This window comes from Pinus tabuliformis, chromosome 4_1, assembly GCF_031772625.1.
Source record: "Pinus tabuliformis cultivar Carrire ecotype Pingquan chromosome 4_1, CPIR1, whole genome shotgun sequence".
NCBI lineage: Eukaryota > Viridiplantae > Streptophyta > Pinopsida > Pinales > Pinaceae > Pinus > Pinus tabuliformis.
In genome coordinates this window covers 211,757,767-211,775,777 of record NC_142303.1, presented here as the reverse complement: position 1 = coordinate 211,775,777, position 18,011 = coordinate 211,757,767, and the positions used below count along the sequence as shown (strand labels likewise).

The following is an 18,011-nucleotide window of genomic DNA, read 5'->3' as shown; positions in this document are numbered from 1 at the left end:
TCGCTCTATAATAATTTAAAACAAATTATCCCACATTAATCGTATAGAAAAACATCTTCGTATTTTCACTTATATACTAAATTTCGTTATCACTATTACTTACCTCACATCCAGGTTTTCTGAAGTTCGTTGAAAGACGTGAATTTGTGGAGCAACTATATTGCTATCAACAACATATTCAACGAAGAATTATCGCAATTGAAAGGTAAGTTCAATTTTTTTCAAAATTTTCATATTAAATTAATTTAACGTGGAAGAAGATTTTTTTTTTTAAATTAATAATTTTTCCAAGCCCCTAACTCCCATTCCCCTCCAATCTCAACTCCTCCCCCCTTCCTTAACGCCGGCCCCATGGGCCCCACCCCCTAACTCCTTCCTCGTGCCCACTTACCCGCCCCCCTTCTGCCCCTACCCCTACCCCCCACCTACCCTTACCCCCCCCCCCTTCTGCCCATAGCCCTACCCCCCCTCTACCCTACGCCCCCTACCCTACCCTACCCTACCCCAACCCCCCTACCCTACCCTACCCTACCCTACCCCAATACGCCCTACCCTACCCTACCCCACCCTACCTTACCCCTACCCCCCCTACCCTACCCTACCCTACCTCGTCCCCCCCCCCACGCCCCCATCCCCCCCATCCCTCCCCCCCACCCCTCGTCCCCACCCCATCCCACCCGGCCCTCCCCGCCCACCCGGCCCACTCGGCCCTCCCCGCCCACCCGGCCCATCCGCCCTCCCCACCCACCCCGGCCACCCCATCCCCACCCGCCCTCCCCACCCACCCGCCCTCCCCGCCCACCCGGCCCACCCGCTCCCCACCCACTCGGCCCACCCGCCCACCCGCCCTCCCCGCCCACCCGCCCCTCCCCGACCCACTCCCCCTCCGCCGCCCCTCCCCCTCCCCCTCCGCCCGCGCAGGGCCACCCCTGGGCCGCCCCGCCCCGCCCGACCGGCGGCGGGTCGATTCCGGGAATCGACCCGCCGCTGGTCAGGTGGGGCGGGGCAGCCCGGGGACGGCGCTGCGCCCGCACAGCGCCACCCCCGGGCCACCCCACCCCGCCCTACCGGCGGCGGGTCGATTCCGGGAATTGACTCGCCGCCGGTCAGGTGGGGCGAGGCGGCCCGGGGGCGGCGCTGCGCCCGCACAGCGCCACCCCCGGGCCGCCCCGCACCGCCCTACCGACAGCGGGTCGATTCCGGGAATTGACTCGCCGCCGGTCGGGCGGGGCGGGGCGGCCCGGGAGCGGCGCTGCGCTCGCACAGCGCCACCCCCGGGTCCCCTCGCCTCGCCCGACTGGCGGCGGGTCGATTCCGGGAATTGACCTGCCGCCGGTCGGGCGGGGCGGGGCGGCCCGAGGGTGGCGCTGTGCGGGGAATCGACCCGCCGCCAGTCAGGCGGGGCGGGGTGGCGCTGTGCAGGCGCAGCGCCACCCCTGGGCCACCCCGCCCCGCCCGACCGGCGGCGGGGCAACCCGGGGGTGGCCCTGCGCCGGCGGAGGGGGAGGCGGAGGGGTGGGCGGAGGGGGCCAGGGAGGGGCGGGATAGGGGGAGCGGGAGGGGCGGCGGAGGGGGCTGGGGGTGGGCGGGGGAGGGGGAGGCAGAGGGGGAGGGGCGGCAGGGTGGGTGGGGTAGGGGGGTAGGGCGGGTGGGCTGGGTGGGCGGGGTCAGTGGGTGGGCCGGGTGGGTGGGGTAGGGCGGGTGGGCCGGGTGGGCGGGGTAGGCCGGGTGGGCGGGTTAGGGGGGTAGGCCGGGTGGGCGGGTTAGGGGGGTAGGCCGGGTGGGCGGGGTAGGGGTGTAGGGTGGGGCCGGGTGGGCGGGGTCGGGCGGGTGGGCGGGGTGGGGATGGGGTAGGATAGAGGGTGGGGGGGATGGGGGGGTAGTAGGGTAGGGGGCGTGGGCGGGGTAGGGTGGGGGGGATGGGGGGGTAGTAGGGTGGGGGGGATGGGGGGGTAGGGTAGGGGCCGGGGGGGGTAGAGGGGGCGGGGGGATGTGGTGGTAGGATAGGGGGCGGGGGGGGGGGATGAGGGGGGTAGGGTGGGGGGGGCGGGGGGGGATAGGGGTAGGGCGCGGGTGGGGAATAAGGGGGGTGGGGGGGGGTAAGGGTAGGGCGCGGGTAGGGTGTAGGGGGAGGGGGATAAGGGTTTTGGGGGGGGTGGGGGGGCGCGGGGATGTTGGGGGGGGGTGGGTGGTGTGGGGCGTGGTGGGCGCAGTGGGGAGGGGTGGCTACGGGGAGGTGTTGGGGGGTGTAGGGGGTTTGAGGGCGGGGGATGGGAGTTTTGGGGGCGGGGGTGTTGGGGGACTGTAGGGGGTGGGGTGAGGGGCGGAGAGGGAGGAAGCTTAGGAGGTTGTGGGGGGCGCGTGGGTAGCGGCTCACCCATACTTGCCTAAATGTCTACTTAGCCTCATTATCCCTCACCTGACCTCCCGCTCGCCCATCGACCCGCCTGCTCGTTAGAGGTGGCTGGGCAATTCTGATTATACAAATAAAAAATTTATGGTATATTTTTGTTATTAATTTAAGTTAATATGTTTTTTTATTTACTAATTTATGTGTTTTTTTTTTAGGAGAATGGCATCAAGGAAAATTTTTGTGAATCTTTCTGGACCAAAGAGTCTTAAAGGTGTATCTTCAAAAAACATTGGTGAACGAACTCCACCTGAGCTCATGCCTACAAATATTTCAAGTGCTTCAAGTGATAAGAAGCTAATCTCAGATTGGAAAAGTTCAAAAGAGGTGAAATTTCCATCAAGAGTCTAGTATGTGAAAGAGAGAGAGAGCACAACTGTGAATATATATCTATACATTGATATACCCCAAAATAATGAAAATTTGGAGGTGATGGGAAGAGTCATAGATATGTGTTCGGTACCAGACACTGAAGTTGTTTACGTACTTATAAAAGCTCCCAAGTCACATGAAAGGATTAAATACCGACTATCATATTCATTATATGACACGAGAGAGGTATCTACAAAGTTGTGTAAACAAATCGTAAATGAGATGACACAAAACATCGTAAGTATTGTTATTTGTATTTTTATTTTGCGTTTTGAAAGTGTCTCGCTATATTTTTTTAACTTTGTTTATATTACCATATGATATTTTGTTTGGCAGAATTTTGTTGAAAGCTGTTCAATTAGGTTGGGAGGCATTCATTACATAGAGCATGATATCATGAAAGTTGTCAGCCATTTTTACTCAGTGTCAGAAGAAGATATGGAAAACATGGAAAATGTAGTAATTGATGATGCTACAAAACTACATCCAAAGAATCAGAAAAAAAGGCCTCTGGTGGATAAATCTAGCAACGGTAAACAAGTTACTTTTGAGGACGATGAAGTTGAAATTGACAATGAAGCATATGTTGCCATTACTGAAGATGACATTGGAACTGAAGAAGGTCGTAAAAGACCAAAAGTAACAATGCCCAAGAATAGACCTCTTGAGAATGTTATGACGAAAAAAAGTAGAGTTGAAGATCTTGAAGTAGTCATTACCAGCAGTCAAGAACCTAGTGAAACTTCAAAAGAAAGCAGAGAAATCATTACACCAGGAGCTGATTTAGATGATGGCATAATCAAAACAAAACAAAATGCCATTCGACAGAATTTGACAAAGAGAAACTTAATTGATGGTGGTCGTACATTTCAGTTAAATGTCAGACAAACCTATAAGGCAAGTGAAGGACAATACCAATATCAAATCAGAAAGCCACATCATCTGCATGTTCACAACTTGAAGACATTGATGAGGTACAATCCATATGCTCATGTGGTTAGTTATGTGCTTCCTGTTGATCCACTTCAAGTTCCCAGCAAAGAAGCATTTGATAAGTCAAAATGTTTTGAATACAATTATTATGTGCTTGGGGGGAACCATTCTGTTGAAGCTCAAAGACAATTGAAGGAGGAATATCCTAATAACCCACGTTTTGAAATAATGAAATGTATCATTTATGCTAGTTTAAATGAAACAGAAGCAAAGTTAGTGGCATTGGATCATAATTAAGATAATGAATATAGGATGTCTATGACTTTGATCCAAAAGGTTAGATTTATTCATAGTGAATTCCTAGAAAAATGTGGTGGCGATAAGATAAATATTACTGCAGATTTCCAAAAGGAATGTTGTATGGAAATAGGCTATCAAATTGAAGAGAAAACCAATTCAAAAGGTGGAAAAGACAGCAGATATAGTGATTTATTCAGAGGTATTGATAACATTTTCCAATTGGCATTTAGAACTGGAGATATTTGGAATTTGATTGATGACATTTTTAGCATGTGGGAAGACATTGGCATTAAAAACCAGAGGGTCAAAAAGTCTAAGCCATTGATATGTAGCAACAATAAATCAACTCCTGAACTAAAGCAACTCCAGACGATATGACCATCACGCCTTGGAGGGCGATGCAAGGAGTGAAAGATGAAAAAATTGTCAAAACAATATTATCTTGTGTGAGGTCAGGGGAGTTATCATTGGAAGAAATGTCTGAAGAATTTCAGAAGTAAGTTTGCTGAATTATTTTTACTTATTTCCAGGATTATAGTTATCTTTTAAATAAAACATGTTGTTATTGGTAGTATTTGTTATACATATCATTATATTAACTTTTTCTTACTTTATCTATGCAATCACAAAGTTTACATGAAAATTCAGGAACAAATGGTTAAACTGTTGAATGAAGATAGTTGGGATGATGTTGTACGCAACTATCCAGATTCAAGTTCTACATCAACATTAAAAGCTTTTTATCTTGCATTTAAAAAGGTAACTTGATTTATACATTCAGTTTTAATAATCTGTGTACTATTTTTAATTTAAAACTTACACATACATTTGTTTGTTTGGTAAGAGATGAAGAAAGAAGATAATGGAGCACCAGACAGTTTCAAGACTTTTATTGAAAAAATAAAGATTGAAAGACTGAGAAAGCAACGTATTAAGAATGTTGTACTTGATCCAACTCTTAATCATTTCATTTGGAATGGGCTAGACACTATTCAATATCAAGTAATACAAGGGGACTGTGAAGACATTGCTAAACTCGTACCAAAAAGGGATTATGCCCTGGTTATCGCAGATATTCCCCATGGTTTCAATATTCCAAACATTTACTATGATAGCGACCCTTATACTTATCAAGCTTTTAATAAAGTGGTGGCAGGATTTATGGAAGTGACGTCATCACCATTATGGAGATTTGTGACATTTCATTCAGACACACAATTGGCAATGGTATTGTCAAGCTTCAAGGGGAAAACAAATTCAAGGATGCAGCTTACATGGTAAGATGTTTAAAGGTATATTTGATTAATGTTAAAAAATTCATTTATGTAAAAGTTAATTGAACTTTTACTATTTTATGTTACAGGCAAAAGTCAAATCTTCTTAACAATGAAGATCGACAATTTATAAATGACTGTGAGTTCATTCATATTAATAGTTGGGCAAAAGATGATAGCCATATGTCTATGATTTTTAATCGGGTGGAGAGAAAGAGTCATAGCCAAATACTGACTTATGATGTTGTTGTGAGAAAACTAGCATATGAAGACAAAGGAACGAAAGGAGAGATAGTTAACATTTATTAGAAACCACAATTATTGATTAACTATCTTATAGACATATGTTCAAATGAAGGAGATTGGGTTCTGGATTTATTTTCTGGCTCGGGTAGGTTTTGCCACATGGAATTGAATTTCAATATGTTATTTTTTTAATTAATATGTCATTGTACTAATTTACTTCATTATTTTTTTGTGCTTGATAATTAGGTACAACACTAGCATGTTTCCTTCAAAAAGGAAGAAATTGCATTGCAATTGAGAAAGATCCATAACAATGCAATTTCATTCAGCAAAGAATTAATGCTCTTAAATTTCTTCCAGATGAAATGCAAGAAATTAGGTTGAGGAAAGGGGACTTTAGTGAATCACGTGTGGCAAAAAAGGCAAAGGAACCCCAACCACCATTACATGGAATGTTTGGAAAGACATATATTGGGAGATTTGTAGACATCAAAGACACATTAGAAGAGGAAATTGCGCAAAAGGAAGCAGAAAATATTGTGGAAGATAACAATGATGAAACTCTAGAGGACGAAGAGTTTGGATTACGTGACATTGTTGATTAAATTTAAGTTATACCTGGAAATCAAGCTTTGCAATGTTTTGACTCTGACATTTCATGAAAAGAATAATCAATGAATTAAAGTTGTTATGTGTTCAATATTTGTAATTTGTGATTTTCGCATTGATTTTTAAGTTAATTATTATTTTTTGAAAAAAAAGTTGTTATTATTATTTTTTTGACATGAAATTCATAAAAAAAACTATTATTTGACCATTTTTAGTTAATATTTTTGTATAAAAATTGTTATTTTGACATGTTAATTCTAGCAAAAAATTATCAAAACGTTTAGTTTTTTTGTTATATTTATGTTAAAAATGGTTATTTTTATGTCCATTGTTAAAAAATGTTGTTTTTTAGAAACAATTATTTCATGTGGATTGAAAAATTAATTAAGGATGTATAAATATGTAGATTATCTAAAATTCAAACTATCGACTTTCTAATTTAAAAATGCAAAACAATAAAAACCCCCTAAAAAAAAAAATTAAGATAGAGAACAAGAAAATATGAATAAAATGATGACTTCAAAAACTATCAAATTTAGAAAATAATTTTTTACATTTCACACACTAGAAAATTAAAAGTCAAAAAATAGGTCTTTTAAAAAAAGGGTGTGATGCAGAATACTCACTTTTTAAAATCAGCATGAAAATTACTACCATTCTAAAACTTGATTTCATCCTTGAACATGAAAAAAAATTAAAGTTCCAAAAACCATGTTCCAAAAAAAAACATGTGTATTCTGCATCACCACTTTTGAAAATCGGGTCATTTTTTTGCTACCTCTACGAAACGGGTAACAGTATCAGTTCCCGTTTCAAAGTTTACATTGTTCACAGATATTTTAGAAAAGAGTCCCCAGAAAAACCCAATGTGGGAAAATCGGTGCAACAAGGGAAGATTTCATTATTCAACAATTCTTCAGTACAATGGGGTGCCAAACTGGCTTACCCAATAGAGAGAAAAAATTCTCCAGCACTTCTCCCAGTACCACGATCGGCCTGGCTGACCTCTGCGTAGCTCCCAAATGCCCTACTTCTCTGCATCAACCTTGGTCCTCTTTGTGTCACCCACATAGGCCTTCAAGTGACTGTGCAGTCTGCTGCTGCCTCTGCGTTTTCCTCGCCTGCCTCTACGTTGGTCTTTTGGTGCTGATCCCAACTCTCTGTTTCGTACTTGATTCCTCATGTTGCTCTCCAAACCACTAGTTCTACTTTCTTAGTTAACCTCGCTCCAGAAATCGAACTAACTGGTCTCCCTTAGTGTATCCTCCAACTAACCCTCAAACCTCTTCTTATAGTTTTCTCGTTGGTCCATCAACGACTGAGATTAAATCTCTAATCAACAACTAAGATTAGATTTGGATTGATCTATGACTTTTGGACCATTCTAACCCAGTTTTTTATTAATACCCATTAATATTTTACTTTTCCTAAGTTTAGACTTAGGAACTCAATTAAAAATATTAATATTTTTAATATTGCCCAAAGTGGTTAGAATCATCCCAAACCATTTCTAGGTCTTGGATATCTCATGTGCTTTAGCCTCTCCACCAATTTTCATGGCTAGATCACATCCGATGCTACCCAAACTAAATACTCCCTCTTAGCGAAGACTGTGCTCTAGTAATACTCCTCACTGATTATCACCCTAATCATCCAGCATCGGTCCCTGTACTGATGTTAAGCCTCCTACCCAACATCCTCTGCACTTTTGCATCCTATACTGCTACCCATGGCCCTTATATTGTGACTGCTACATCTGTATGGTATCTCTCTCTACATCTATACGATATCTCCCTCTGAATCCATACTACTGTTGGTCCTTTCTCCCAACAATGCATCTGCATTGCAACTCCCTCTACATTTGTGCTACTATCACCCCCATTTCTGCTACTGAAACAGATTCTTTATCATCCCCATCTTTTCCCTAAAATAAGCAAACTTTGTCCTTCCAAGGGCCTTGGTGAGGATGAATGCCACCTATTCTCCTGTAGGAGTGTAGCTCAACTATGCAACTCATCGTTGGACACAGTCTCTGACAAAGTGACACCGGATATCAATATGCTTTGACGAATCATGAAACACTGGATTCTCAAAGAGCTTGATGCAACTCTGATTATCACACATGATCCTCGTCACCTCCATTTTTCTTCTAAATAGGTTCACAAGTAGTTTTCTAAGCCATATGGCCTCACACGAAGCTGTGCTCGCCTCCATATATTCTACCTCAGATGAGCTTAGAGGCACAAACTTCTATTTCCTACTGCACTAGGAAGTCATTCATGATCCAATGTTGAAACAATACCAAGAGGTACTTTTTCGATCCATTGAACTTCGTGCCCAATCTGCATCAGTAAATCCACTCAATTTGATATCCTTACTCCTTGTGTATAAAAGTCCATAATCGACTGTTCCCTGTAAATACTTGAGAACATGTTTTGCTGCTGCCTAGTGTGCCCTCTTTGGTTCCATCATGAATTGATTGAGGGTGTTGACAATGCGGCAAATGTCTGACCTAGTATTGACCAGATACATCAGAGAACCTATGAGCTGCATGTATAAGGTGGGATCAACATCCTTGTCTTCTAATGCATCAATATTTTTCCAGGATGTGATCATTGGAGTAGCCATGGGTCTATAGTCCTCCATCTTGAATCTTTTTAGAATTTCTGTAGTATACCTCCCTTGCCCAAGGAATATCTCTCCCTTTCGCTGCCAAACTTCCAACCCTAGGAAATAATGCATTCGTCCCAAATCCTTCATATCGAATTATGTGGCTAGATTCTTCTTGCAGTCCCTAATAAGCCTGGATGATCCTGTCAGAAAGAGATCATCGACATACAATAGTAAGATTAGAGGCTCATTCTCTACAACTAGATAGTAGAGATTTGGATCTGTGTCATTATTGACAAATTCCATCTTCTACAAGTAGCCATCGATTTGACCATACCATGTTGTAGGTGCTTGTTTTAGCCCATATAAGGAATTCTTCAACCTGCATACATGAGGCTTCTTCTCATGTGTCTCAAAGCCCTTTGGTTGTTCAATGTATACCTCTTCTTCTATTACCCCATTCAGAAAATCCGTTTTGACATCCATCTGATGATTCAATCTCCCACCCCATTTGTGCTACAAGAGATATCACAGTTCTAATAGATGTATACCTGGCTATTGGGACGAATGTCTCCTCGTAGTCATTTCCTTTCTTTTGAGAATACACCTTTGCCTAAACCTGGCCTTATATTTCTCAACACTACTGTCTGCAGCATATTTGATCTTGTAGATCCATCTCAAACCTACCATTCATATGTCTTGAGGCCTTGGCACTACCTCCCAGACATTGTTCACCATTATGGAGTTGTACTCCTATACCATCACATCTAGCCAAACCTAATGTTGAGCTGCCTCCTGAAAACTGGCAGGCTCCCCATCCTGAGCTACTAATGCCTGATATCTATCTGGTTGTTTTCACTCCCTCTTATTGTTTCTGGGCGGACTGATGAAGTCCTCTGCATCTCGTAGAATCTGATGAAGTTCCCTACTAGTTCTTCCTCTGGAAGTAGGTTCTTCTGTTATCTCCTCCTCATCCTGTGAATCTTCCTGATCTGTAGAAGATTTCTTCACATCCGTTGGCTGAAGAGGTTTAACCAATGGCTCCTCTTTTGACTACTCCTCGGAAGGCATCTCACGAGATTTTATGACATCCCTGTCCTCCATGAACTTCACATCTCGTCGAGCCACTACCTTCCTTCTCCTTGGAAGATAGATTATATATGCCTTAGCATTCTTGGTATATTCCACTAGATATCGCTTTTCTTTAGTTTGATCCATCTTTTTCCTCTTTTCCTCTGGTACACGACAATATGCTAAACTCCCAAATATCCTAAAATCACTGACTTCATGTGTCCTCCCTGCGAAAGCTTTATCTGGAGTAATCTTTCCCAATGCCCGATGAGAAGTCATGTTCTGAACATAGACTTCTGTGTTTCATGCTTCTGCCCACAGGAATTTTGGCATATTTTGGTCATACATCATGGCCCTAACTGCTTCTACAATAGTCCTGTTCTTCCTTTCTGCTACTCCATTGTGCTCCGAATTGTAAGGAGATTTCCACTCTCTTCTGATGCCCTCCATAGCACAAAAACCAGTGAAGTTCTTATCGACATACTCTCCACCATTACCTGAGTGCAAATCTTTTATTTTCTTCCCAGTCAGATGCTCCACTAGAGCCTTGAACTCTTTGAATCAACAAAAAACCTTGTCCTTGGTTTTCAGAAAATAAATCCAAGTTTTCCTTGAGTGGTCATCAATGAAGGTAAGGAAGTACTCGACACCACTAAGATATTTAGTAGACACAGGTGTGCAGATATCTGAGTGTATCAATCCTAGTACACTCTTGGCCCTGTTTTTACTTCTAGGAAATGTTGCCTTGGCATACTTTCCTAGAGCACATCCTCTGCATACATCATCTCATTCTGTACTAAGATCCATAACCTCTGTTACAGTGCTCCTGAGAATTCTTAGAGCCCCATGGTGCAAATTTCCCATTCTTCTGTGCCATAGTTCGTTCAAGTCCTTGTCTCCATGACTGCTTATTAGTGCCATTGGTGATTCTAGTTGTAGTCTATACAACCTGTTACTTTTGATCCTGGTCTGCACTTTCTTTTTCCAACTCGGGTGTTTGATGTATACATTCTCCTTAATGAAGAAGAATTCATAGACCTTTCCTTGAAGTTGAGACATAGAAAGTAAGCTTATCCCCAATCCTGGTACATGTAGCACATTGGTAACACAGAACCACTCTCCCGATTCTGTTTGAAAAACTATGGTACCCCTCCCTACTGGAGTACGCATTGCCTTGTTCCCCATGGTGATGTGAAAGTTCATTTTCTCTTCTCAATAATCTGAGAAACATTCCCTCATTCCTGTCATATGCCAAGGGGCTCCACTATCTATATACCATACCTCTGATGACGCATAACTAGTCATGCAAGCCACTTCTTCTTCTTGCCTAGAATCCAACATAGAGAAATCAAAATCACTTTCTCTTGTGTAATTTTTTGAAAATATGTGCGAGTCTCTTGACGTGGATGCCTCTGCATCATGGTCTCGACCCAATTTTTTATTTTCCCTTCCTCTCTCTAATTAATTGCTCAGATACCATGTGAAAATTCTATCACTGCAACATCTAATTTACTTTGCCTACTTATTTTCTAATAAGTTATTTATGAAATTCCTTCAATAAACATTAAAATAAATTTTGTTGTAGATATCACACCATAATATAGAAACAAACACATGCACAAGAATCAACACAACGACACATATATTTTGGACAATAGTCCCCGAAAAAACCCAATGTGGGAAAACCGATGCAGCAAGGGAGGATTTCATTATTCCACAATTCTTTAGTACAACAGGGTGCCAAACTGGGTTACCCGATAGAGAGAAAAAATTGTCCAGCACTTCTCCCGGTCCCAGCGTCATCCTGGCTGACCTCTATATAGCTCCCAGATAGTCTACATTAGCCTTTGCTTCTCTGCGTCAGCCTTGGGTCTCTTTGTGTCACCCATGCAGGTCTTCTAGTGACTGCGCAGTCTATTGCTACCTATGCATCTGCCTGAGGGGCTCTGCATCTACCTCTCCTGCCTCTGCACTAGTCTTCTAGTGTTGATTCCGACTCTCTGTTCTGTACTTGCTGCCTCCTGCTGCTCTCTAGACCTATGGTAGCTCGATTGTATTGGTACAAAATAAGTATAGGACTTGGAGTCTCTGTATTGACTATCGGGCGATGAATAAGATCACTCTCCAGAATAGGTACCCAATCCCATGGATTGATGAATTTTTGACCAGCTTAGGGGGGCCACATATTTCATCAATATTGACTTGAAGTCAAGTTATCACCAGATGCCTATTGAACCGTCCGATGTGTTGAAGACTGCCTTCAAATCCAAGGAGGGCCTCTTTGAATGGTTGGTCATGCCTTTTGGGTTGACGAATTCCCCCACAACCTTCATGAGATTGATGAACGTCGACTTATCCAGTTAACTCTTTTGGATGTGCTAAAGTAATTGCTAGACTCTTACCCATATGGAAGCTCCATAATATGGAGCAAATTTATACAATGCATCTAGACTCTTACTTTCTAATATTCATAGAATGCATGTTAGTTTTAGGTTTCATCTCACTTTTTAAGTTATTGCGTAAATCATATATTATAAATTATGTTTTTGTCAAAATACATTATTAACCATAGGAATAACATTATAATTGGTTTAATTTTTAATTTAAAAACAATTATAATATATTTTTTATAATTTTATTAAACTTTTTTTTTTTAACCTTTAATAATATGAGTTTTTACTTTTATGATAGCGATTGGGTGTATTGTTAAGACACTCTATAATGTGAAAATTATTTGTTTGAAACTTAAGAGCCGGTGTGACCAAGCTGAATGCAATCTCCAAGTGATTTTGATGACTTAAATGCCCCTGAATCATAGTTTATCAAGCTAAAGATTAAATGTGTAATTATCTCATGACTCACAACTTAAGAAACAAAAAAATATAAATTTATACTTTCATTTGCAATCAATTTAATGATAAGATTTTATCTTTTAATATTCAAATAATAAAAAATATACTTAAAATTTATCATATTTTCACAACTATTCAAAAAATAAAATATCTCATTTTAGTATAATTTTCAAATTCCAAAAATTATATTAAAATTATAATAATATATATTTTTATAAGTTAATCCATATTGTAAATTAATTAATATTAAAAAAATTTATTTTAAGAAAAAGTAATCAAATCGATGGTCAAATTTAATTACAAACACACTATTAATTAATTGATATTTTAAATATTCATTATTGTATAAATTGATTACAAGCACATTAATTTGATTATTATTAATTAATTAAGATTTTAAATATTCATGGGAAACCATTTAAACATATCATAAATTTAACTCATTTCAAATTACCAAACTCAACTTATTTTAATAAATTGATAAAAAATATTATAAATAAAAAAATTTAAATTTACAAATTTCATATGTTTCCGAATAATTTAAATTAATGAATTCAATAAAATTTTTAAAAAATATATTTATTATTCTATTTTAATAATAATTATTAACTAATTAAAGATTATATGATACAACTATTCATCTAACAATGCAACTCCCCACGAGGAGCTCTGCGCAGCTAGGGTTCTGAGGACGAAACCCTCGACGGCGCCGACAGCAAAGTGGACTGCGTTCAAGCTCTACACAAGAATCTCTGCAGCGTGACAGCGCTGAAGGGGATCAGCGAAGGACAATGATGCCGCCTCAGGGGGGGGGCGTCAATGCCCTCCCCCTCTCTGCACAGCCCAGGGCCTGAGGTCATCTTTGGATCTGTTGATCCGGACATTCTCAGCAAAGGGAAAAAGCAACAAGAAAATAACAATGATCCACCAGAAGAACAAGCGACTCAGGCGAACAACCCGAAGGTCACCTCATCCACCTGTCGACCTGTAGCCAAGGAAAGGCCGCGAATAGAACTGCCAGGAGATAAGATCGATAGAAGGATCGAGTTTATGAAAGATCACGCAATCATTGGAAAATTCATAGGGTTTTTGCCAACCGAGCGAGCCTTAAATGGTTGGATTGCGGCAAAGTGGAAGCCTAAGGGGGATGTCACTCTCCAGCTATGGCCGAAGGGCTTCTTCACTGCCATCTTTTTTTGCCTGGAAGACAAATACAGGATCCTAGGAGGAGGTCCGTATTTCTTCAACTCGGCAGGTCTCTACATCAGGGACTGGATGCCCAGATTCAACACTGACAAGGAATATCTCACTTGGGCGCCAGTCTGGATCCGATTATACTCACTCCCCGATGAATACTGGGAAGAATATTGTCTAAAGGGCATAGGAAACGGGGTGGGAGAATACATCAGGGCAGCAGAAGAAACAAAAACCCGTAAATATATCTCCTATGCAAGAATATGTGTCTTTATCTGACTGAATGAAGCTCTCCCTGAGTCAGTAACCCTTGCCCATCGCGACGAGGAGTGGATCCAGCCTCTCGATTATGAGCATGTGCCTTTCAGATGCAGGAGATGCCACGCACTAGGGCATCTGTTTCGGGATTGCCCTCTCAATGTCAAAGCCAGCTCCCCTGAGTCTTCTGAATCCCCATCTCAGGATGGTTTTACCAAAGTCTACAACAGAAAGCGCCCGCACAAAAAGCCTCAGAATGGGTCCAAACCCCAGCCTTCCAAACCTCAGCATCTCGCTTCCAAGAACAGCTTTGAGTCTCTAGGCGATTTCTCAGATGATCAGCCCCTTGATACTGATAGTATCCCTGCACGCCCTTCCTCTTCCACCCACCCCCCTCGATCCAGCCCCCCACCCAAGTCTAAATCTCCCATTATCATCGCGAACATCCTAAGCAGGCATCAGAAAAACACAGCGGAGATACCTAAGGAAATGGAGGTGGATGGGAAGTCGATCCCCCCTCAGGATTCAGACACCAATCAAGAGGAAACCAGTCAAGTACAAAATATGGAGGAAGAACTAGAAAGCATAGATATACACGGCCTGGATATTATTGAACTGGAGCTAGCTTGCAAAAAAAAGGCATATGAAAACATCTCTGAGTCAGATATAGATAAGTTGGAAGTGGTCATCTCAAGAGCTTTCCACCAACACCAACTGGGCATACAACCTGGCAGCACTTGGGATGGCAGCCTGCGTCCAAAGGATACCAAAAAAAGGGGGAGGAAGACAGATCTCCAGAGAACAATAGAGATCGGAAAACTCCTGGTAGATTCCGGTAGATATGCGAAGCTGACGAAGTACTACAGCCCTGCCCAAACTAGTTAAACCATGAAGCTCGTATCCTGGAATTTAAGAGGGCTTAATAGCCCAGGAAAATATAGGATGTTAAAAAACATGATCAAGATGGAAAATCCACAGATGTGTTTCCTCCAAGAAACCAAATGCAATAGTACCACGCTGGGTCGCATACTCTCAAAGGCCTCGCCAGGATGTCGATCTGTGGCTGTGGATGCCACGGGAGCCTCTGGTGGGCTTGCCATAGCATGGAACACCCATGTTGTACTGCTCACTGATTTCCACGCCTCCCATCACCTCATTCAATCCGCCTTTCACATTTTAGGCACCAACATACATGGGAACTTATCCAACGTCTACTTTCCGCAGGACTCTAGGAGTAAAAGTGCGCTCCTCGACACCATTGAAGCGCTAAGCACAAATAGGCAGCATCCACTTTGGATCACTGCAGGGGATTTCAACATGATAACCAAAATAGAGGACAAGATAGGAGGCAGATCCAGATTGGAACCTGAAGTAGCTCGCTTCAAGGACTTCATCCAAAACGCCTCTCTCATAGACATGCCATTCTGCAATGGCACCTTTACCTGGAGCAATCGCAGAGGTGGCAAGCATCAGATTTCTTCTAAACTAGATCGCTTCCTGATCTCAGATAATGCGGTGCATCTCGGAGGTGATCTCACCGCTGCAATCTTGGCCCACTCCGGGTCGGATCACTGGCCAATAGCTTTGCAATGGCAGCGACCAGGGGATAGAACCAAAAGACCTTTCCGGTTTGAGGGATTTTGGCTAACGCATCCAGCATTCAAGGACTTCGTCAGAACCATATGGTCCTCCTTCATCCCACCAGAAGGCTCAAAAATGTTCCAGCTACAGCAGAAACTGCGATTTCTAAAAAGTCACCTAAAACGCTGGAATCGGGAGACCTTCGGGAATATTTTCGAGGCGCAACAGGAGCTCAATAAGGAGCTCAGGGATCTCCATCAGAAAGTAATAAATGCAGGGCACACAGAGGCGACCTTGGACAAAGAACGACACATACACAACTAGCTTGAAGAAAGAAGGAAGCAGGAAGAAATTTACCGGAGGCAAAAATCAAGGGTCAGGTGGCTAAAAGAAGGGGAGCGCAACACCAAGTTCTTCCATAGAACTACAGTGCAGAGAAGGATGCACAATAAGATTCCTTTCATCCAAAACCAAGAGGGGGCAAAAGTTGAGGAGCATGAGAAAATAGAAGAAATCCTCCTCAATCACTTCCAGCAGGTACACCAAGAGCAAGCGGTGGATCAGCAGAGGGCGATTGGCAAACTCACCAGCAACATTCCTAAGCTGGTTACAGAGGAACACAACGAGTTACTCATGCGCCCAATTCATACCCAGGAGGTAGACGAGGCTATGGCGCAGCTTGAAGAAGGTAAGGCCCCTGGACCAGATGGTTTCACTACCACGTTTTTTCATGTTTTCTGGGATTTGATTAAAGTGGAGGTTTGGCAAGTAGTTGAGGAATCCAGAGCTCTACGCTGGCTTCTCCCCTCCCTTAACTCCACTTTCATTACTCTCATCCCCAAAGAGGAGAACTCCATAACTCCTGATAAATTCAGGCCCATTGCGCTCTGTAACGTCCTTTATAAAGTCATTTCCAAAGTCATTGCTAACAGATTAAAACCTCTTCTACCCATGCTCATCTCTCCGGAGCAATCGGGTTATGTCGAAGGCAGACAGATAATGGACGGCATTATCCTCACGCATGAAATCATCCATTCGCTCAAGCAATCCAAGCAAGCTGGTATGTTACTCAAACTCGACCTCTCCAAAGCTTTCAACAAGCTAAGCTGGTCTTACATTCATCATATGTTGAAAGCTTTTGGCTTTTGCTCCACCTGGGTTCGTTGGATCATGAGCCTTATCACCTCCTCCCATTTCTCCATCCTTGTCAATGGTTTTCCCTCCCGCCCTTTCAAACCCTACAGAGGCATAAGACAAGGGGACCCCCTCTCCCCCTTCCTATTTGTGATAATGGCTGAAGGACTTGGTAGACACATCAAGCAGGCCCTCCATTCTAATCAGCTCAGAGGAATCTATATCCACAATTCCCCGGCCTCCTCTCATCAGCAATTTGTTGATGACACCATGCTCTATGGTTACCCCTCGGCTCAGGAAGCCTCTTGTTTGAAATCCCTGCTCAACGACTTCTCTGAAGCCTCTGGCACCCATGTCAATAGCTCCAAATCACAAATCTTCGTCTTCCACACCCCTCCGTTAGTTAAATCCACCGTCTCCCGTATCCTAGGCTTCCATACCGCCTCTCTCCCTTCCACATACCTTGGAGCTCCCCTCACTGCCTCGGCCATAAAGCAGCCTGCCTGGCGAACTCTCCTTGAGAAGCTCGATTCAAAACTCAACCTATGGACTCACCACTCCCTCAATCTAGCTAGTCGGGTTGTGCTTATTAAGTCCATCCTCCAAGCCATGCCTCTCTATCTTTTTTCTATCCTTGCGGCACCAAAGTGGGTATTAAAAAGATTGAGAAACCTGCAGCGTGACTTTTTGTGGGGAAGCTCAGCCACTAACCGCAAATGGGCACTAGTGAAATGGGACACTGTCTGCAGGCCCAAAATCAAAGGCGGCATCGGACTTAGAGATCCAGAATACAGCAACATCATCATGAATGCCAAAATATGGTGGCAATGGGTGACTAATCCAGACAAGTTATGGGCCAAAATATGGACCGCCAAATACACCAACAACATGCCCCAAGCAGAGCTCATAAGATTCCAGCCCACAATCAACGGGTCACTTATTTGGAATGCCGCCAAACAGCATCATCAGCTCATCCAGAAACACAGCTTTTGGGAAACAAGGAATGGTCACAGTGCTAGATTTTGGAATGACGCTTGGAACCAATTGCCCAAACTCTCAAGTGTTCTTCCTTCAATGATCATTCCGAACAGACAGGAGCAGCAGCATGCAACCGTCCATCAATTCTGGGAACAGGAAACGGTAAATGGATTCAGGAAATGGCGACCG

General features: G+C 43.2%; 1 protein-coding gene across 1 annotated transcript; it reads left to right on the top strand.

Annotated features, from left to right (window-relative positions):
* Window positions 1-15,092: 15,092 nt before the first annotated feature.
* Window positions 15,093-16,034, top strand: LOC149174968 (uncharacterized). The gene has a single exon (XM_089421019.1). The coding sequence runs from the start codon at window positions 15,093-15,095 to the stop codon at window positions 16,032-16,034; it is 942 nt and encodes a 313-aa protein (XP_089277145.1).
* The last annotated feature ends 1,977 nt before the right edge of the window (window positions 16,035-18,011 follow it).

What these genes read in the sequence shown, in the direction of transcription:
- LOC149174968 (XM_089421019.1), top strand. Translation starts at nt 15,093, where the DNA reads ATGGAAAATCCACAGATGTGTTTCCTCCAAGAAACCAAATGCAATAGT.